Source organism: Chlamydotis macqueenii, chromosome 7, assembly GCF_036417535.1.
Source record: "Chlamydotis macqueenii isolate bChlMac1 chromosome 7, bChlMac1.mat, whole genome shotgun sequence".
Taxonomy (NCBI): Eukaryota; Metazoa; Chordata; class Aves; order Otidiformes; family Otididae; genus Chlamydotis; species Chlamydotis macqueenii.
The window spans coordinates 32191794-32214143 of NC_141562.1; the positions used below are offsets into that span (position 1 = coordinate 32191794).

At 35.9% G+C, this 22350-nt stretch overlaps 1 protein-coding gene across 1 annotated transcript; it reads left to right on the forward strand.

The window, feature by feature from the left end:
* Window positions 1-262: 262 nt before the first annotated feature.
* On the forward strand, window positions 263-21603 carry CCDC172 (coiled-coil domain containing 172). The gene is made up of 8 exons (XM_086752438.1): window positions 263-341; window positions 563-648; window positions 4224-4340; window positions 5774-5939; window positions 7904-8005; window positions 8965-9067; window positions 20665-20752; window positions 21571-21603. The coding sequence occupies exons 1-8, from the start codon at window positions 263-265 to the stop codon at window positions 21601-21603; spliced, it is 774 nt and encodes a 257-aa protein (XP_086608564.1).
* Window positions 21604-22350: the final 747 nt, after the last annotated feature.

Here is a 22350-nt window from a genome sequence, read left to right on the forward strand (position 1 = left end):
GCTTGCAAATCCCACCCTGTCACCTCTTCCTCCTCAGCTGTGTCTCATTTACCACAGGTGCTTCCCTCTGTGGTTTGGGGTTTCTTTCCTGGCCCCAGGGAGGCAGAAGCCAGAGCCAAGTCCTGGCAGGGTGCGAGCACTGAGGGAAGGGCTGTGGCCAGGCCCAGCCTCACCTTCCTCCAAGGCATCCCAGCTTAATCAACCAGTCCTCCACAAAGACAGCAAGACCCAGAGCGCCCACAGACTCCGCGAGAAGACAGAAATGAACTTGGATGCTTTGTTCCAGCAAATACAGCTCACAGAGAAACAGGCGGGGGAGAAGAGGCGCCTCATCCAACAAGGTCTGTGCCATGGCCGCCATCTTGTGGGTCTGGGGGCAGCGCCATCCACACTTAATGGCCTCTCCATTTCCGGAGGGAGAAGCAGGATGGCCCCACTCTGCTGTCGTGGGAGAGCTTGGCAAGCAGCTGGGCTGGCTGCTTCTTGCCAATGGCATGCTTTTATGATAATGTAATTTTTACAATCTAAGCACACATTCTTGCACTTTTTTGTTGTGTTGCAGCTAAATTCGACATAAATAGAAGTTATGAAAAAATTAACCAAAGAAAAGAAGATCTGAGAACTGCAAAAATGAAATTAGAAACTAAGGTAAGCAGGCATGTTTATAGTATACATAATAATGAAATACATTTGTAAATATATTACTTATTCTTTCAGGAATAGATTCAAACACTTTCAAGGAGTATGCCTCACCTAACAAATAACACAGCATTGAGGGAAACTTACACGGTGAATTTCTGTAGTGAAAAAAGTCTGTCAAAAAAGGCCTGTCAATATCTTTTCCCTATCACCAATCTCACGCTTCAGGCTGGCCCCTGGTTATGCTCAGGGACTCACCTTAGGGGCAGGAACGTTTCCAGAAAATGCTTCCAGAATCTGGAAGCACTGGAGACAGTACATGTGCACAACAAACTCACTCATGCTATGCAGATCAAGCTTTGCAGGGAGTGGACCACCATGTTAGGTGAGCTCATTGACAGAACACAGCCCCCAGACATCAGCTGGGGGCAGGCCAACTGTCCACAAACCATCTGAGCAGCCCTTTCTTAACAGTCCTGGAGCTTGTTGTAGCACTTTCCTTCAGAGGGCCAGAAACTATTCCTTCATTGCCCACTGCCAGTCAGTAACAGCCCTTCACAGAAAATATATAAAAACATTTCTTGTGTTTACTTCACAGTATTTTAACTTACATACTAAATGACTTCCTGCAAGCCTGGGCTCACAGGTAGGGCTCAGAAGGCCTAAGAGTTTTTCTAAGTACATCGAAGACAGAGGAAAATTTCTGAATCTAATTTATGTTTTTAAGATTTTATTATGTTTTCCATTTAACCAAACTGCAGATGTATTTTTAGATTAAGTTTCAAGTTTTGCAGAGCTTTTCATCATTAATATCTGTGGTTAAAAATGATTTAAAAAACCATTCACTTGTGCCTGAAAATGAAATCTAAGTATCATCCCCTGTGCTTTTAAGCATCTGGAACCTCCTTTGAAGTCAGAACTGTTGTATCCTATCACTTAAATAACCATCTTCAAGAACCTTTGGGGAATTACCTCACCTAGTTGTGAAAATAAATGTTTGGGGCACGACTGTCATACTTCCAAAACCAAGCTCTTCTGCCTTTTGTGAAAGACTATGTAATATACATAACAGATAACAACTTTACTGCGAGAGAACTCATTTACAAATATTTACTGGTTGCAAGTTGAGACTATAATCATGCAAGCAGTTATTCATGTGCTTGCATTTACACATGCCACAATCTGAGAGCCCAGAAGTGCTTTAAACTAATAACTTATTTAACCAACACCAATTATATCTGGATGTTGCTTGTTAGAGTCATTTGTAGTCTTGCTCATAAATTTATTGATGAACATCACAATTTTATGTTTATACTACTGATTTATTATTGATGCCTTGTGATTTATAATCCAAGTTTATGTGGTAGGTATAGAAGGTCCCAAGAGTAGAGCCATTATTGTACATGACTAATGGGAAGAGCTGAAGAACTATTCCTAATTAAATCTTATGGGCTTTACCCACCAGGATTAATAATATTCTCACTGATGGCCACAAAGTTGTATTTTAGTTGCTTGCTTAATCTGACATTGATTCATTTATAGATATGAAATACAGAAAACAAGCGGAATGGGAAAATGCATTTCAATCAGTCTGTATTTAGGTTTAAAGATTGTATAGTTACTGAAGTTATTTGAAGTAATTTATTTTTCAGTACAGGAATTAAGTTTACATATGTCTACAATAGTTAATGTAATTCAAATAATATTAAACAATGCTGTTCAGCTAATGCTGTTCAATTTGTCCTGCACCAAATAGCTGCACTTCTTTATAAGCACACACATCCAAGCACGAGCATGCACAGCAGCTTATGCCTGACCAAGCAGATGAGACCAAGTTCAAAAGTGTTTTGACATCTATTTCACAGTCTGCCTGTGGTCAACCAGAGGTTCCTAGGAAATGCTACTTTTTTTCCTTCGTTCTGTAAAATCAGGTAGCATGTAATTAGAACTCGAATTACAGCATTTTGCTTTTCATGGCTGAATGATTTCTTAAAAAAAAATCTGTTGCAAATGCATAGATTAATTCAGCATCTTACAGTTGGAGAAACTACACTCCAGCTAGTTATGTTCAGTAATATAAATACAGTGGTAAAGATCATGTACTCTCTTTGAATTAATATGTAAAATAAATATTTCTGAGGCAAGCACTTCCTGGACATTTAGCATGCTGTACACAGAGGTAAGGAAAAGATCTAGTCCTTTCCTTTCCACCTCTCACATTCTAGTCTTAGGGCATTTGATTCCACTGTCCTCCTCCTTTTTGACCAGATGTACCCTCTCCAAAATCATCTACATTATTTCATTTTGCAATATTTTCCTTTTTACCTCTGTAATATAACTATTACTTGGTCTTTTCTGCTTCTGCACACATAGACTGCACACACAGTCAGATATCAACCTGACTATTCAATTTACTTCCTGATACTTACCCTATTCCCCACAGTCTGTGGGGAATTCTGCTAACTTTACTTTCCCTGCTTGTTGTTGAGAGTATTTCAGTCTGAGTCATTCTCTTGACCTCCTTTTCTCCACTTCATCAGATGAATGATTCTCATCCTTTAAGACTCTTCAGCACTTAGCTCTTCCCTATTTATCTGCTGTTATAGTTTATCTCACCATATATCTTTAACTTGGGTTAGACAATGATACAATAGATGCACTGGAAAATTGAGAGGAACTCTTCAGCAAATTTTGAAAATGCAATGGTTGAACAGCATAACCTTCTATTAAACTACTGTTTAAAATTAATAAAAATAAAACTATATGCAAAAGAAGTTTGGGGCTCGGGGGAGGGGGGCAGGTTATGGTCAAACTGTCTTTAACCGATGAGCTGATTTCCGTTACACTACTTTGGCTAAGAATTATAGAAATTGTGCTCAGAAAAATGTCAGCATATCTCTTTAGACAAGGGCATGTAGTGATAGGACAAAGGGTAATGGCTTTAAACTGAAAGAGGGTAGATCTAGGTTAGACATAAGGAAGAAATTCTTTACTGTGAGGGTTGTGAGGCACTGGAACAGGTTTCCCAGAGAAGCTGTGGATGCCCCATCCCTGGAAGTGTTCAAGGCCTGGTTGGATGGGGCTTTGAGCGACCTGGTCTACTGGAAGGTGTCCCTTCCCAGGGCAGGGGGATTGGAACTATATAATCTTTAATGTCCCTTTCAACCCAAACCATTCTAGAATTCTATGATTCTCTGATCTCTCACTCCTTCGCCTATGCAACAGTAGCATTGCACAGTTGATGTATTATGTATTGATGTATTATGTTGGGTAAAAGATCCTATATGGTAAATTTTTCCTGGTTTTAACCTGAAAAACAATTCTCCTAAACCAAATACTTTAAAATGCCATTTTAGGTAGATAGACCAGCACTAAATGTGTCCTTTAAAGAAAGGATACTTTTCAAAAGGAAGATTGGTGGCAGGGGTGAGGAAGGGGGCGGGGAAGAGCTGTTATGCTTTTGCTAGTCCAGCAGCTGTGCCAACTGTGTTTTAACTGGACCAAGACCCTTATATATGATATCAAAGTATATGAAACAATAAACCAATAACTTTTCTTTATAATCTTTTTTTTTCTTTTGCAAGGTTCAGCATCTGTCTGAAAAACAGTTCTACTTAGAAATACTGAAGAAACGTGAAGATAGCTTGGAAAAACAGAAAGCAGAACTTATTAATCAAAAAAGCAGTCTTCTTAAAATCTTTGTAAGTTTCCAGCTACGGTATTCAGACAGCTCTTTTGTACTGTATGAGAGTAGTCAGCTTTAAAACTTGACAATATGGAAGAAGCAATGTTTTAATTTTTTTTTTTTTTTACTCTAACATACTTAATGTAAAAGTAGCTAAATTCTCACTTTTGATTTAAAACATGATTGAAGATAATGTATGCTGCAGTTTACCTAGAAAGCTGATTAACATTCTTGACTTCTTTTTCTAATGTCTGCTGTTGTATAACTGCATTCAAATTCTGACATATTATTTCCTTTGTAAAAGAAAAATAGGCAAAGTCTCATCTTAAAGTGGACTGCCTCATTCACAATAAAACATATTGAAAAGGATCAAAAAACTCAAGAGGCCAACACCACATTTTAGGAATCCTGATATACCACACAGTCTCTTTGATGCTAGACACACCTAACCACCTCTTAAGAAGTAGTTACTTGCAACACATACAGACAACAAGCTTTTCAGTTCTCTCTTGTGCTAACCTGAATATTGCCCTCCTCTTACTTCATGGTGGATCCTTGGATCTGTAGATACCAAGAAACACCACAGATGAGTAGGCTTCTCTGCATACATATTTGTACTTTAAATCAGCAGAGCTGAATTTTAAACATTCATTATGAATCACCACTATTAACTCTAAATCTTTAGGCAGATATCCTTTAAAGTAATATTTCTTCAGCATCCAAAGCATTCCCAATACTAAGTATACAAAGAAAGAAAAAAAGAAATATTACAAGTGTCAGAAAAGTTATTTAGCTATGGAACCTAAATATCTTTTGAAGAAGTGTGAAGTTTCTTTTAGTTGTAATGAGTCAAGTAGGATATATAGATTATTATTTTATCTTCCTGTATATAGAGGTCATTTCTTTTTATTTAATGTAGAAATCAGTTAAGATTTTTTTAAAAGGCATTTAACATTGCCTTTCTCTTTAGAATATTTTTCCAGAAAATGAAACAATGAATTCCTACCAACTTATAGACTTCTTGGTAGTTATCCAGGGAGTTAAAGTTAAGTCTGTATTCTGCAGAGGAATAAACACCACCTTTATTCCATTTAATAACAATCTAAAAAAGGTGCTGCGATACTATGCTACTGACTTTAAACAGAGCTTTCTACTGATTTCAGTAAAGAGTTGAACAGAAAATCTGCTGGCACAAGTCTGTAATATAATGTAGTGATTTTTCAAATGTTTTATTATTAAGAATATATCAGGAAAAAAAAGGTTAAAACAACAGAAAATTATAGATCTGTAGACCATTTTTATGTTCTCACAAGTCAGGAAAAGTAAACAGACTACATTTATACTACACATTTAAAGATAAACAACAATAGCGTGTTTCAGTCTGCCTGGCTCAAAGACTTTCATTTTTTCATCTGAACATTCAATTTTCCCTTTTTTTTTTTCCTTCAGACAGACGCAAAGAGAAAAATGACTGAAGAGGAAGATAATTTTACTAAAGAAGTAACAGAGTTTAACAGTGAGTATGGACTAACAAGTAACAGAGATCTTCTGATTAAAAAAAAAGTCAAGATTGAAATAAATGACTTAGAGAATGAGGCAGCTCTGTTGAAAAATGGTAAGTCTTATATTAAATTATTTTATCTTGCATTACTAGATAATGAATACAAATCAGTAAAATAAGGCTGTGCAAACCAGTTATTTTAATTCCATTCCATTGCTCTCTGGAACTTCCTCTTAGCACTAAACTGAAAGTGTGTGGTATGACATACCGCATCACACAAGCGTAATTAAAGCCTCTTCTGTTCCCTATTGTCTTCAGTCCTTTATGACTATGGGGAGAAGCAGCACACCTGCAGAAGTGGCTCCCAGTGTCTGATATCCACCAGCACAGAGGTGCACTGTCATACACTGTCGTACAATGATTATAATCACTTATTGTTGAGCTATGTAAATTTCCTGAGCTTCAAAAGAATTATATGCAAAGATGTCTTGTAGGACTGGTCTTTTACTGCCGCGGTATATCTTTGAGTTGAGATACAGAATATTAAATTTCTCAGAACAGAGGGTCATACTGAAAAGCAATCCTTCAGCAAGGAAATAGGAGTCATCATGGATCACAAACTGAACATGAGTCAATGACATCAGAATGCCAACACCATACTGAGACATAAACATAATTCTAACCTCGAAGACATGCAAAATAATCCTTCATTCTATGTAGAACAGTTAAGCTCTTAGCTGGAGTACTGTGTGTCTAGTTTTGAATGTTACACTTGAAGAAAAAATGTGGACCAGCTGGAGAGAATCCACATGGGGCCAGTGAGAGTGATCAGAGATCTGGAGAATGTGCGGAAAAAAAAATAATTAAAGAAGTGAGACTATTTAACCTATGAAGGAAAAGACTGATGCAAGATGGATATCAGTTAAAGGATTCTGTAAAAAAAAAAAATTAATATATTCTCCATACCTATAGCGAACTTAAAAAAATGTAGGGAGTGTAAATCACAATAAGGGAGAGTCTGTCTGGCTGTTTAGAAATCTTTAAAAAAAGAACAGTGAGCAACTGAAACACAGTGCATTAGGAGATTGCATTACCAAAGGAATTATGAGTCTCCTTTACCAAAGATTTTTAAAAAGAAGTTAGGTAAGCATCTGTCAGAAATTACAGAGGTACAGCTGATCCTGCCTTCAGGAGGAGGAATACAGTAGATTACCCCTCAAAGTCCTTTCCAGTGTCACGATTCTATGATTCATCAAGCGGCAACAGTTTCAATTCTTGATTTCCGATATATGGTTACTGGAATATGACTGTCCGTTTGAGTTTGTATTTGGTGGTACTTTCTTTCTGTATTTCCTGTTGTTCTGATTCTGATCTACAACTAAAAGAGACTACATTTGGTATCACTTCTTAAATTTAATTATTAATTTTCACATATTCTGACAGATCTGATCAAATTATCAGTAGGACATGAAAGGTGACTAACATTCTCCTCTAGGTTCAGTTGCTGTCTTGATTCTATCCTGTTAAATTGCAGCTTTTTTGAGGTACAACTTGTCTGTCTTTGTCTGCTACAGTCCTGAGCACACTGACAACTCTAAAGATAAAAGTTTAAGTAACTCACAAGAAGGAAATTATGTGAGGACCTCCAGTTGTCAGGGAAACAATCAAAATTAATTCCAGATGCTGTCAATGGTCAAGTTCAAATGTCCATAACACTAAACAAATAAGGGGGTTTTTAAATCCTGCTGAGAGGTGTCTGTTCACCACCTATTCAATAAGTCATTTTCCTTTATAGCTGAAGTAACTCTAAAGCAGAACATTCTTTTTATGCACAGTCAACAAAATACGTCAAACAACTTTAAACAAAAATCATTTTCTTTCATAGTTACGAGTACATTATATGACTTATAATTTGCTCTCAACTAGTTTTTATATGATTGATTTTAGTTGATTTCAGTTTTATATTTAAGGTTCTTTTTGTCTAGCTGAAGATTGGTAGTAGTAAAGAATATTTAAGATTATATAATGAAGACGAAAACTGCAATGCATTTTAGTTTAAAATATATTTTTTTTCTTAGAAATTGAGTCAATGGAACATAAAAATGTTCACTTAAATACACTCCAGCTGCAGAAGAATGAACTAAAGCAGGATTTATTTATTCTCCAAAGCAAACTTGAAGGTATGCCTAACAATGACTTGTTATGATATTTGTGGCTTGAGAAATGCTTCTGAAAGATCTTTTCTGTCGTGTTACTTTTCTCAAGAAATCATAGAAATAAGATTTGAATGTATTTATACATTATATAATACATAACTTCTAAACATAGTTATAAAATTGTAGATTTCAATAAGGTTTATTTTAAATGTCAGTGATACTGAGGTCTACACATTTGCTGAATCATAAGCTATAAATATGAAAAATAAATTCTTACTTTCGCTGATAAGTCATAACTTCAATGGAGAATTTAGCATTTCAAAGTGAACTTAAAAATCAATGTAAGTATTGTTTAAAACCTATTAACCTATAATTAAAGAATGTCACTAAAATCCAAATGCTTAGCAAGCAATGTGGGTTGGACTGATAAAGACAGATTTGGCCTAGGTACTAAACCTCTGAGTGATAAATTCAACTATCCCCTTACTGACATTTGTGTATTTGTATACAAAATGCATTAAAAAAAGGTCTACACACAAATTTGGGAGGAATGTGTTGAACACACAGGAAACTATAAAAGAAAAAACTAAAAAGATACAAAGGGAACCAAGAAAGATTCTGTGTCTAAGGTCATCATAAGCAATAGGGATGATTTTGAAATTCGGATAAAAAAAAAAAAATGTAAAAATGTTACTAAACTGCTTCTAGATTACAAGTCTGTAAACAACATGTCACAGTAAGAGAGCTAAGACAGGCCATAAATATGGTCAAATTGTTTGGGGAAAGGAACAAAATTTTCTATAAGATTGCAATATGCATACCAATTACAATAATAAAATAATTCATGTTCTGTATTTTGATGCCTTTACCCTATAAACAGTTTCAATAAGAAACATTAAAAAAGATTCGTTAGAAAATGTTGTAAGTCTTTGAATGTAAATGATTAATATTTACCTATAAGGTAATTGTTATTTTATGTTTAGACCTTGAGAAAGTAATCAGGGAGGCTGAAAAAATGACGAAAGACTTAGAAGCAGAAAAAGTCCAAATCACTGAAAAACCTCAGACTGATCCTGAATGTTTAAGGTACAAGTTTCATGTTAAGTTCCCAAAATTAATTTTAAGTCTGTACCTGCAGACCACTCCTGGTGGCAATGACTATTTTACCTTTCCTGTACAATATTCCTTTGAAATCAGAAGAATCATTCATTTTTATTATGGAACACGAATTCCTGTTGTTTATTACAGCCTTTCATCCTTACATGCATATTCCAATGAAATAAAACCCGAAAGTGTTTGCAAGGAAGTCAGTCAAAATTGGAGGAAGAGCAAAAGACTGCTCCTTGGGTGGAAGGCCCGTTCTTAAGTTTTTATTAAAAAAGTGGTGGCACACAGAGTACTGATGAACTACCCAGTGCTATACGTACTGCTGACTGGCTGCACACAACCTTCCCCAGAGCCTGACTGCAATGGAATGGATTGGCCACAATAACTTCCTCGGGTCAGGTGGGCCTTGTATTGAAGCTACTTAACACAGATTAGTTTTCTTCACGATCTCTACCATCAGTTCTAGTTTGTGTTCTAATTAAGCTAGTTTAGAATACAATTTTAAAGATTTAAAGAAGACAGAAGACCTTGCACAGTCTCCCTTCATAATGAATATTGTTTCCCCGGAATCGAGTGGTAATGACTCATTTCAGTTTGCTTAAGTGTGACATTTACGTTTTCACTAATACAGAAAATAAAATAGGGGTTTTTTTTGACAAAAAAAAAATTTTCCAACACAGAAAGTCTCACATCAGAGTTAACCAACTTTTTCCTATTTTATGGTGTTCCAGATGAAAGTGTCTGTGGATATTTAAATATATTTACAGACAATGCAAAGGAACTCCTAGAAAAGCTGGTTCAAAATATTCTAACAGAAATTGTTAGGGAAAATACAACTTTTGTTAGCATCACATTTTTTTCCCCTATACATTTCCAAGTTTTTGACAAAAAAATAAATATTGTGGGTTGTTTTTTTTTTTTTCTGAAAACTTTCAATGGAAAAAAAATTTTGCAGAGAACCCTGAGCATTTTTCTGAAAGATGATTTGGTAATGGCCCATTTTTTGCTGATTATCAGTTTTTGAAAGAAAATGATAAATCAGCCCTATTATTAACTCTCTTCAACCTCTTACTTGGTGTTGAGGCATGGCCAAAATTCCCTCAGCATAAAAATTAATTAGCTCACAATTCTGCATACAGTAGCAAAAACTTTGTGTTCAACATGTGCATAGAGGACACTATGTAAATAATATAACAGCAGCAATTCTGTAAGAGAGCATGCTATAATTCACTCTTTTTCATTATTCATTCCATCGTGATATATTAGGTTTTGTGATACATGAGGTTGTCAACTTCCTTCTAAATAACATACTTCCCTTGGAGTAGTTTACTGCCATCATGCGATTTAATATTCAAATTGGTGTAGTTAGTTTTCTATAACAGGTTTCCTGTGTATAAGGTACAGAAGCAGCAAACGTTATATTACTGTAATCCCCAGCTCCACCACTGATTGCCATGAGATCCTAGGCAAATCATTCAAATCCATGTATGTCTTTCTATGTAGTGAAACTAACTCTGAAGTTATCTGGGCAGAAAACACAACAGTGGATAAAATATATTAAATTCTATTAGCTACAAAACCAGCAAATATCATTTGCAACCAAAGGAAGAAAGATAAGATTTTTTTTATCTCATAAAATACCTCATTTTATGGTTAAAATTAGTTTACGTTATTTGATAATTACATGCCGTGCAAAACAAAGTGCTCTCACTGCTCTTTCTACTGTCACAAAAATCAAGCACCCCTTGAAGTGTAATAATATATTGAAGAAAATTTCTTTACATTGAAATGGTTTTTCATTTTCGATACTGGACAAAATTTAGGACATATTTGCCTAAATCATACTTTGATCTTGCACTTTCTTTTGATCAGAACTCAATACTTTATAGAGAGAGATAGCCCCAAATAAGTAAACTCAGATACCAGAAGCACCTTAGCTATGTTACTGTACTTCCATGCCAGCAATAATAGATTCTGCTTGTCAGTAGAGCCAAGCAGGCAATCCTCATTTGTCTACTTCTGTATGTCATAGCACTGTGCTGTTTAGAATTATCTCAAACCTTATCAGGCTCATACAACTCAATTTTTTTATTTATTTTTTTTTTAAACAAAACCTACTCATCCCTTCTTGGTTTGAACTACTGAATTAAGAAAGTGAAAGGGAATTTGAAGTATTAGATGCTATAAGTACTGCATTATGGAAGTAGCCCACGAGGAGGTACTGCCAGTAGCTACAAGTAGGTCATCAGATTGTCCTGGCAACTATGCTAAGGCACATGGAAAAGGACGAATGAGGATGTCATTGGTAACAGCCAACATGGCTTCACTAAGGACAAATTGTGCCTGACAAATTCAGTGGCCTTCTACGATAGGATTACAGCATTGGTAGATAAGGGAAGAGCAACTGACATCTTCTACCTGGACTTGTGCAAAATGTTTGACACTGTCCTGCACAACATCCTTCTCTCTAAACTGGAGAGACATTGATTTGATGGATGGATCACCCAGTGGATAAGGAATTGGCTGGATGGTTGCACTCAGAGTTGCAGACAACGGCTCAATGTCCAAGTGGAGGCCAGTGCCAAGTGGTGTTCCTCAGGGGTCAGTACTGGGATTGGCACTGCTTAACATCTTTGTTGGCAACATGGACAGCAGGATAGAGTGCACCCTTAGCAAGTTTGCCAATAACACCAACCTATGTGGTGTGGTGGACATGCTGGAAGGGAGGGATGCCATCCAGAGGGACCTGGACAGGCTGGAGAGGTGGGCCCATGCAAACCACATCAAGTTCAACAAGGCCAAGTGCAAGGTCCTGCACCTGGGTCATGGCAATCCCAAGCACAAATACAGGCTGGGGAGAGAACGGATCTAGAACAGAAGGACTTTGGTGTGTTGGTGGACAAGAAGCTCAACATGAGCCAGCAATGTGCACTTGCAGCCCAGAAAGCCAACCACATCCTGGGCTGCATCAAAAAAAGCATGTTCAGCAGGTCCAGGGAGATGATTCTTCCCCTCTAACTCTGCCCTTGTGAGAGCTGACCCTGAAGTACTGCCTCTAGATCTGGAGCCCCCAAAATAAGGAGGACATGGACCTTTTGGAGAAAATCCAGAGGAGGACCATGAAGATGATCAGAGGGCTGGAGCACCTCTCCTATGAGGGCAGGCTGAGAGAGTAGAGGTCGTTCAGCTGGGAGAAGAGGAGGCTCAGGGAGATCTTATAGCAGACTTCCAGTACCTAAATGGGGCCTACAAGAAAATCAGAGACTTTTGACAAGAGCCTTTTGCAATAGGACAAGGCGTAATGGCTTTAAACTGAAAGAGGGTAGATTTAGATTAGACATAAGGAAGAAGTTCTTTACTGTGAGAATGGTGAGGCACTGGAACAGGTTGCCCAGAGAAGCTGTGGATGCTCCATCACTGGAAGTGTTCAAGGCCAAACTGAATGGGGCTTTGAGTGATCTGGTCTAGTGGAAGGTGTCCGTGCCTAGAGCAGGGGAGTTGGAACTAGATTATCTTTAAGGTCCTTTCCAACTCAAACCATTCTGTGATGAGGAAGATGGAGCCAGCATCTGCACAGTCCTGCACAGTGGAAGAACAAAAGGCAAAAACCAGAAGTTTAAACAAGAGGGTTTTCAGGAAAAAAAAAAAAAAAAAATTGTTTGTGAAGATATTATAGCAAAGGAGAAGGCTGCCCAGAGAGGTTGCATAGTTTTCATCCTTGAAGGGTTTCAGACTTGACTGGATAAAGCCCTGAGTAACCTGGTCTGACCTTGTAGCTTACACTGCTTTGAGAAGGACATTGAGCTAGATGACCTCCTGACATCTCTTCCAGTCGGTATTATCCAATGAAGCAATTATCATTGTGGATTGCCCAAGGGAGAGAAAACAGCCCGTAGATCAATACATATGCACTGGCTTGTGCCTACACTGCTCAGAGGCAGCATTATCTGCAACAAACCAGTCACCTCCACACTGCCTAGCATTTGGTGAGATCATATCTGCTCTGGTCCCTTTGTAGTGTCTCTGTGACATTAAGATACAATGTCATGTGTATACGTATTTTCCATTCAAAATGCATTAAATACCTAAAGGAGCTACGTCCAGCATAGCAGAGTGCCGGTTCAAAATGACAATGCCTAGCATGTGCATTGCATGCCCTCTGATGTGCCACAGAAGTGTTTGAGGGATCACAGCTGCTGCAGCAGAGCACATGCTGATGCAGTCCATGCCAAGTCTCTCTGGTGCAGATCCTTGAGCAAACCATCCTGTCCCCTCCCATGGGTACCCTCTGAAAGGAAACTGGAAAATAAAGAATTCATTCAGTGTCAGTGAGAAAAACTACAGTACCAGGCACTTGGGGTGAACTGGAGAGCCCTCCTGACAGTCTAGATACACCTTTTGCACTTGCAAAGGACCTTCTGCAGCTGAAGTGCCAATTAATGCAATCCTACATACACTAGTAGATATCTCCATAGGAGTCAGTTTTGGTCATGTTAAAATGAATGTGACTGAACCTACAGTGTTTGAGATACAACCCTTTTTAGCCTAAGATGATGAACTTTTTTCCCCATACAGTATCTATTGCAAGAATAGAATATTAATTTTTACTGAAAAATCATATTTAGTGTATATAAAGAGAAGATTATTTTGACACAAGTAACATGGATCAAAAATACTTTTTTTTTCCCTATGAAATAAGTACAAAATCTGATTTTTTTTTTTTTTTTTTTACAGAGCAGGAAACCACACCACTCTTTAAATTGTAAAAATCCAATGTTTTTAATGCTTCCTTAGAACAAATGTGAGACACAGTCAGCATCAATAACCTGATATATGTAGCTCCCAGACTGCCCCATAAGTCTGTTATTGTATCAAATAACTAGTCCCAGCTTAAAAATCAATATCAAAAGTAGCTGGCAAGGCAAGAATCTTCATTAAAATTAAGTATATATCTTAAAGTAAATTGCATTTCAGCTGAAGAGTGTAGCCAGCTAATTCAAATTACAGCAATTCATCCTTGATCTCAGAAAAATGCCCTATACCACGTCTGCAGTTTCATAAAATTTCTCCCAAATCCATCAAAGAATTACAAAAGGTCATGAGAAGCACACATGGGTAATTCCAACAGCTGTTGCTGCTGCAGTTATAGGCTTGTTATAATACACACCAGATACAGGAAAAAGCTAATAATAAGTCTCATGATACAGGTGCATAATTCAGAGAAATATTTGAGAAAAAGGGGCTTTTTGTTTTTCAGAAAAGATCTGCAATTAAAATCAAAAGCCTTATTTTAATTATCTGTTCTGCCAATGCCAACCCCAAACACAAAGCAGCAGGAAAGAACTCTGGCATCAGCTCTCTTGGGTCACACTTCCCTGGCAAGGTGCAAGTAGCATCACTTAAGTAGAACAATACAGGAGTCAAGCAGAGACTAACTGATACCAGTAAATTCCTAGCTATGTCATTTCACTGTTATATTCATTGTAATTACTTACTGTATTAATTATTTATCTTCTTTCACATTTTAATTTTAAATTTATATGTTGCCTTATGTAAAGCAACCTAGAAATAATTTTAATTAAAGTTTATTTAGATTAAGATCAGACAGTTCCTACCTAAAACTGATTTTTTTTTTTTTTTTTTTTTTACACTATTCTAAAGATAGACTAAGGATAAATTATTTCTTTGAAACCTGAATTTCTGTTCTACTTAAGAAAAGCAGCAGCAGAAGGGAAATACATGAAGTCAGCTTACTTTGTAAATAGTTCAAGGCTTTGTATACTTGCCTCATTCCTCAAAATACAGTATTGCTTCTTATAGTTCATAATACAGAAAAAGAAACTCCATTACCAAAATTAAGTAGTAAAAAGTGATGCTTTCTTTCATACAAATCATACAATAAATATGTTTATTAGAGCTGAACAAATGTTTCATATTAGCAGCAGGCTGCCTAAGGCCATGCATGGTTCTGATGGTTTAAAAAAAAAAAAAAAAATCGCAATTCAATTTTATGTTAAATTTTGTAATCAGGAAATATCAGTCTCTGGAGTAATATATGTGGTTCAAATGAGCTTTTTAATGACAATCTCCTCATCGATTTTTTAAGCTTTTCTTTTTAATAGGAGTGCCCAGTGGAACTATTATAGTTTGAATTATGTTAAAATAGGTTTCCATTATAAATTGCAGTTTGGATTTACAAAAAGTAGATCAGATCCGACTAATGATACCTTTCTTTGATAAGGCAACTCATTGGTTAGTCAAAGAAAATGCAAATGCCATCCATCTAGATGTTAGCAAAGTATTTGATGTTATCCCACATGAGAAAGTACTAGTTAACCTGGGGAAGGCACATTAAAAATTTTAAGTGAAGAAATGAGTAATAGTGACAACAGTAATAGGTCTGAAATTTTTTTTTTGCTAGAAGCAGCTAACTACAGTCACAGCTGGTCTTGCTTAATGTTTTGAGTAATGACTTTGGAACAGAAAGTCTGTAAAGACAGTAGTGTAAACCATTTGAAACACTCTAGACTGAAGTAACTAAAAAAAGGAGGAATGTAATTATATACAGTGCAGGTTTATGTACAACTAAGGATGTCAGTAATAGGTACCTGGAAGCAAAGGAGAAGAGAGGCCTGAGCATACTATGTAATCAAAAGACAACTGTAAACATCAAAAGTAAACATAGCTGTGGCAAAGGTAAAAGCAAGAGGTATTTCCAACAAAAAAACAGAAGAGTGTAAGAGTACTGTGTACAAATCTGTCACCTGCTTTTCAAGAAAGATACATTCAACCTGGAAGATGAGCGGAGAATGGAGAGCCCATTACACAGAAGGAAACAAGAATGTTTCTAAATCCTTTCTAGCTTTGAGAAAATTATATGGTTCACATTAAGCAAAGTAGTACAGTATAAAGAAACTGATTTCAGCAAGAGAGTAGCCATATTAATACATTCAGATTGAGATCTAATTTTCCCTGTACAATAGAAAAATCAAGATATTTGAACTAGAAGGAGCATTGATCACTATTTATTTTCCTTGCCTTTCAATAGGAATCTTATTGACACCTAGAAACACATTTAAATTTTGATGTCTCCAATGCTTGTAATTTTTTTTCTTTCCTATGTAACTTGTTCTTAAAGTTTCTATGGAAAATAATCCATGTAACTTTGGTTTGCCAACTGCACAAAAGCAAATCTCATCCTAAATATGTAGTTTAATTCAATGTGCCTTAACCTTTTCATGCTTGTTCATCTATAAGAATATATTCCTTAAAGACTTCTTGTGATGTTTTATGTATTTGGGGAATATAAATTTAAAAAAAAAAACCTAAACCACACTTTAAGACCTGTAACTACTTTTATAAATAGTTGCCTGATAGCATTCACAAAATCAAAGCTTTAATCAATCATACTTATGTATTTTACAATCAGCATTTGATCCAGAACAGTAAAAGCTGAAATTTTTTTATTTTACATGAGTTATTTATATTTAATTTGCATTTCATTCCCATTCAGTCCGGTACCCTGCTCACTTTCATGTTTCATCTTCTTGCTAGCATTTATTATTACTTCTAGATCACTTTCTTAATTCTTATTCTAGTTCTGCTTCATCAGTCACATACTTCTATAATTTATTTGTTCAACTCAAGTGCTTGAGTTTATCTTTTGAGATACTGAATTCTATTTAGGACTCTTTTTTTCCTTTCTCAATTGATAATAGCCTGAAATGTATTGACTTCTTCAGCTGTATCAATAGCATTTTCTGTTTAGTAGTGTCAGCAAAGTGCAGGTATCCAGCAAAATCTTATTTTCCCTGTAGAAACATACACATTAACTTAGTTCCAGTACTGAACTGAGACTGAATGACCCCAACACATTAGCTCTACTTTGGCTTGAGACATTAAAATTGAAGGCTTCTATACTGTTCTTCAATATCAATAAAGTCTTAAAACTTTGTTAAATGTTTTTCCTGCCCTTTATGATAAAATCCAGGAAAATCAACATACATACTCTCAAGTTTATATATAAACTTCTTAGGGAACTTCATTCTCTACTATAAATTCTATGCCCTGTATATCTGTGTCAAGCAATTCCATTTTATAATACACTAATGTTTTCTCTTGTATTTGTGGTTAAAAAATAAAATGGTGGTCATAAATCATAGAATCATACAACAGTTTGAGTTGGAAAGGACCTTTAAAGGTCTTCTAGTTCAGCTCCCATGCAGGGAGCAGAAATATTCAACTAGGCAAAGACAAGAAGGAAAATAAGAAAAAAAAAATGTTTTGCTTGTCTCAGCAAAATATAATCAAGAGACAGTCTGCTCCTTTCGCAACTCCAACAGTAACCAGGTAGGGTCTTCCATCCCCAGTTTAAAAAAAAAATGAATTTTAAAAAGGCTGTAAAAACACACACATTCACTTTGCATAATACACAAGCTGTTTCTTCTTTGAGACCTCTTTACATAAAAGCATTCCTGGAATACAAGTTTGGGCTACTGAAGTCTTGATCCAGTAACATGCATATGTGGATGATTTTCAGAGAAACCTAGTTGACAGTCACATTATTTTAATCATAGTTCAATTCATGATACCAGCATGTATTGATTTCACAATTATTTTTCCTATTTGCCTTCTGTATATACGTCTGAAATTCAAAAGTGTTTATCAACCACAAATGCCAGTGACATCTAATAGCTGTGCTCATTTCAAAGCTGCAAAATCGATCATGTTCAGTGATCTCCTTCTTCATCTCTTTGTCTCCTGGCATTCAAGAGTGATGGCAAATGGCCCACTGATAGCAGAACTCAGTCTAGGGCAAGCTAGCATCCAAAGAAATGCTGATGCTGTTGTCCCACCTACTTGATTTAAGGCTAAGTTTTGCTATCGCTATTTATCTTGAATGTTTTTCAAAGGAATAGTCAAACCTCCTTTCACAAATATGGCATTTCAACTCCAGCTGTTCATTAGAGCCTATTACTTGTCATGTTGTAACTTATCAACACACTGTTAATCCAGCACAATGACTTTTTTTGAAAGAGATATTTTATTACCAAAGACACTAAAATGCTAAAACTAAAACAAAACAAAGGACACAGAGGACCAAATGCTAATATGATTTTTCAGGGTTTTGTTGTTGGGGGTTTTTTTGTTGGTTGTGTGCGTGTGTGTGCGTGTGTTTTGTTTGTTTGTTTGTTTTTTTAAGAGACTTGCTTTTTATCATAGCCATAAGGAGGGTATAATTGTCGTATTAATCCTTGGTCTGGCAAAAGGTACATCTCTTTCCAATTCCAAAGGTGACAGAAAACCTGCCTTCCATCTAGACAGTATAGTTTCATGAATAATTGGTTTGCACATTCAATCTGATAGTGGAAAGATGAATATGGATATTCTGCTTATCTTAAATATAAAGTGAAAAATCTAAAACTACTTCCAGGATAAGCATTTTTTAAAAATAGTTCAATTGTCTCAGATTCCTTCTGGTAAAACATCTTCATTTATTCAGTAACTCAGGCGTCTCCAATACATTAAATTGTGTAGACTATAACCTAACAGACAGCCCTTGTTTTGTGAGTATAATATTCCTGGCAGATACTGTAATTATCTAGCTTCTAAATAAGAAAGAAGAAAGATCTGAAAGCAGAATCAATTGATTAATGTAAAAATTAAATACCACATTTGAATGAATGTCTTGTATCACCACTACCCCATGCTATGTAGGAGTTGTGCTGTCACCACATTTAAAATTTTATAAAATATTTTAAGTAAAATTTTAAAATCCATATGCAAAATGTTACAGTTTGAAAGCACATCATCAATAGCAATTAATTCCCAATCCCAAGACACAGATAAACAACTCCTACTGCTTATCTTCTGGTTGTTCTATCCTTAGTGTACACCTAGCATTGACTGGTATTATTCTTAGCTGACAACTAGCAAACAGACTATGCATCACTTTTACAGTGTGGAAGACAATGAGAGAGCATTTTCTCTGAGATTAACAGCGAATGTCTTTTCCTAAACTAAATTAGGCAATGTAGGCGTTTTGTTTGTCTTAAACAAATTAGGGTTCTAATATCATGCTAACAGAGAACACAGAAAAAACAAGGTGGCAAGACAATGAAGTTAAGCTGACTTGATCAAGATCAGAAGCTGATCTTAGACCTTGAAATGGTCTGTAAACTAGCACTGTACTACAGTACAGTGAATATTTCATTTTTAAAAATGTAGTTCAAAGCTTCCTTTTGTTCGAACACTTGTATGTGTTACAAATGCAGGAGAAATATTTCTGAAAGAAAAGACATTTACTCCTTTGTAATACAAACACACAGAACGCATATGTTTCCACATTACTGGTAAGATATTTACATTTTCCACAGGAACAGCAAAATTAACTTAAGGTCCAATCTTATGTTATTTTTCTAATGCCACATGGTGACTAAGCTATTCCTCTCATATGAAGCTCTATCTTTTACTTTAATAAAGTCTTTTTTTTTTGCGTAGAGAACAATGTGCAGTAATTGAGAATCCTGTTGCTGATGTTTGTTTTGTTAATTGTTTCCATACTTATGGCAAGAATTAGCCAAGAGCTGTTTTTAAAAACTTCTTTTTGCCTCAAAGAGACAAAAGAAAGCATCAGTGCTATGAATATTTCCACCCATTTAGGAAAATCAAACTTCACACTACAGTTCGTTTGCTGACCACTTCCTGTGGATCCAGAGGTAGCTCCCTGTATGGTGCTGGCTCCAGGCTGTCTGATTTCCAAAGAGATTTTAATCTTAAGCTACTAATATTTTACATTACAAATAATTTTGAATAATATTTTTTAACAGATAATTGCTTCTAGTGCTATTGGGTCTATGATATAATCTTGAAATAATGGAGAAAAGGTTGATGCTCTTTTGGATGCAAGAAATCAATGTATTAAAATCTGTCCTTGTGGTAGAAAAGTTGGAGAATTCCTGGCCAAGACTAGTAGGAAACAGTCACTAAGTGCTGAAGAATAATAGGAGCAGTGGGGAGAGAACAGCAGCCACCAAGGAGCCTGTGCAGGGGTATGGAGCTGTGGCTGCACAGGAACGGCCGTGCAGGGTCAGACAGAGGATCCATCTAATCCAACATTCTGTCTCTGCCAGCGGCTACAAGTTGATACCCAGGGAAAGTAAGAACAGTAACATATGGTACTTCCTAAGTATCAACATCCAAATTCACATGTTTAAATAAGGAAAATTATGACTAATGAGGCCATAAATCTTTCATGGTTTATGAAAACAGTACAGTCCAGAAATTTGTCTAACAAAGTACTTAGCCAAGATACACTTTGTAAAACTCCAAAGTGTCATTTTCTGAAGTTCCTCAAATTGCCATCACAACTGCAGGGCTGAATGAAATCCAAGGATACTGAGAGTGAGCGGCATATTGGACTGTCAATTACAAAACTAGCAAACTTAAATCCTGATCACACAAACAGATCAATGAAAGTTTTCTCACATAAGTCAAATTGACACCTGAGACCAAAGCTGGGAAAAAAAAAAATAGTTACCCAAGCACTAATTCTGAAAATTTGTTTTCGGCCACAGGCTTAAGAAAGAACTGGAAAACTGCAGAGATGATGATTGGGAAAGTATCTGTGAGACTCTTCGAACAGAAATTGAAATTCTCCAAATGGTATGCCATTTTCATCGTGCATTTTAAGTGTTTGATAATTTTAGTTTTAAAGGTGTCATTTAAGATGATTAGCAGTAGTTTTAGATAAGCAGTTTTTTATACTATGTATACAGTCAAACATCCTTGCATTGCAGGTGAACTCCAATTCTTATTTGGTTTAGCCTGTTATTTCCAAATGCCCAGGAATATAATTTCTCACAGAAAAGGGAAGCAGAGAAAAGAATTTAAAGATACGTTTTTAGCACAAGAAAGATCTATTTGGGGGACCAGTACTAATCATTAATTTCTTGAAAGCTGCAAAATGTGTAATGTATTTAAGAGCTAAATTAATCTTTACCTTCAGTTGTCAGTTAAGTGGAAGATAGAAATATGGAGAAACAGGACTATAATAGGATCCTTTTATGTAAAAAACTGATTAAAATGTTTTTTCTCTAAATGTCAATCCTAACTTCAGATTTCTTGATTGCCAGTCTGTGTAACAATACAAAGAGGAAAAAAATATTTTTAAGTCTCATTTTTGGAAATAAAAGGGTTTTTAAGGGTTATTTCAGAGCCCCTGATTGAGCTGTATGAAGATGCAGCTGCCACTAGCCTCAATAGCTGAATAACAGTCATGGGAAATTTTTATTACTCACTTTTATGATCAGTTTCAAGTTTCCATTGGAGGGAGTAACTTGTACTTTATCCATTAATTTTATCATGCTTGCCAAACTTCAGAAACAAAAAAAACCAGCTCGTTGTTTAAAAACTTCTCTGTAAAGAACACAGTGAACTCATTAGATTTAATTTTCTATAATTGAATTTTTTCTCTTTTCCAGAATCTATCACAAAAAAAGTCTTCAGACAAGTAAATAATATGTGGCATATAATATGGAGTGTTATAGAAGCTAGTCTTTGCGTATTTTAACACTGTTTTACTCAAGCTGTATCCAGTTTGATTCTATTTTTTTTTTGTTTGATTAAACCATGGTTGGTATCTGCCTTTACTTTTCATTAAAATAAAATTTTATTCATTTAATAGTGGTGGGGGGTTTGTGTTTTATCCTCAAATTCAACAGCTATCCATCTGTAGTTTCCTCTTTGTTGCCCATGAATGGACAGTATCATAGTCCACTGCACATACAGGTGAGTTCCTATATTAACAGCTATGTACTATTTTTTAGAATGAACATTCTCCTATTTTTAAGGTAGTGATATGGTCTTATTTGAGAGGAAGACTCTCAAGATTAATTACCATAAAAAAATACTTAAGAGGAGCTGCAGCTATTTAATTTATACCTTGGCAATGCAATTCTGTAGGAAGCGTTCTGGAACAGCTCAACTCAAGTAATACTGGATGATAGTCCAGAAGAGTTTCCAAATCTACTGATCAGTAGATGCCTCCAGTGATGGTAATCCAGTCCATTACTTAGCACTTGTCTTCTGATTACATCAGAAGTCTTCTTTTCTTCCCCTCTCACAACCCACAAAATACTGAGGGCTATCTTCAGCACTTGACAGCAAAAATAAAATAATCTTCTAAATGAAAAGTCCACAATTCTAGAGAACTGGTGAAGAATGTCCATTGAACACTGAACCCTATTCATTCCAGCATATAG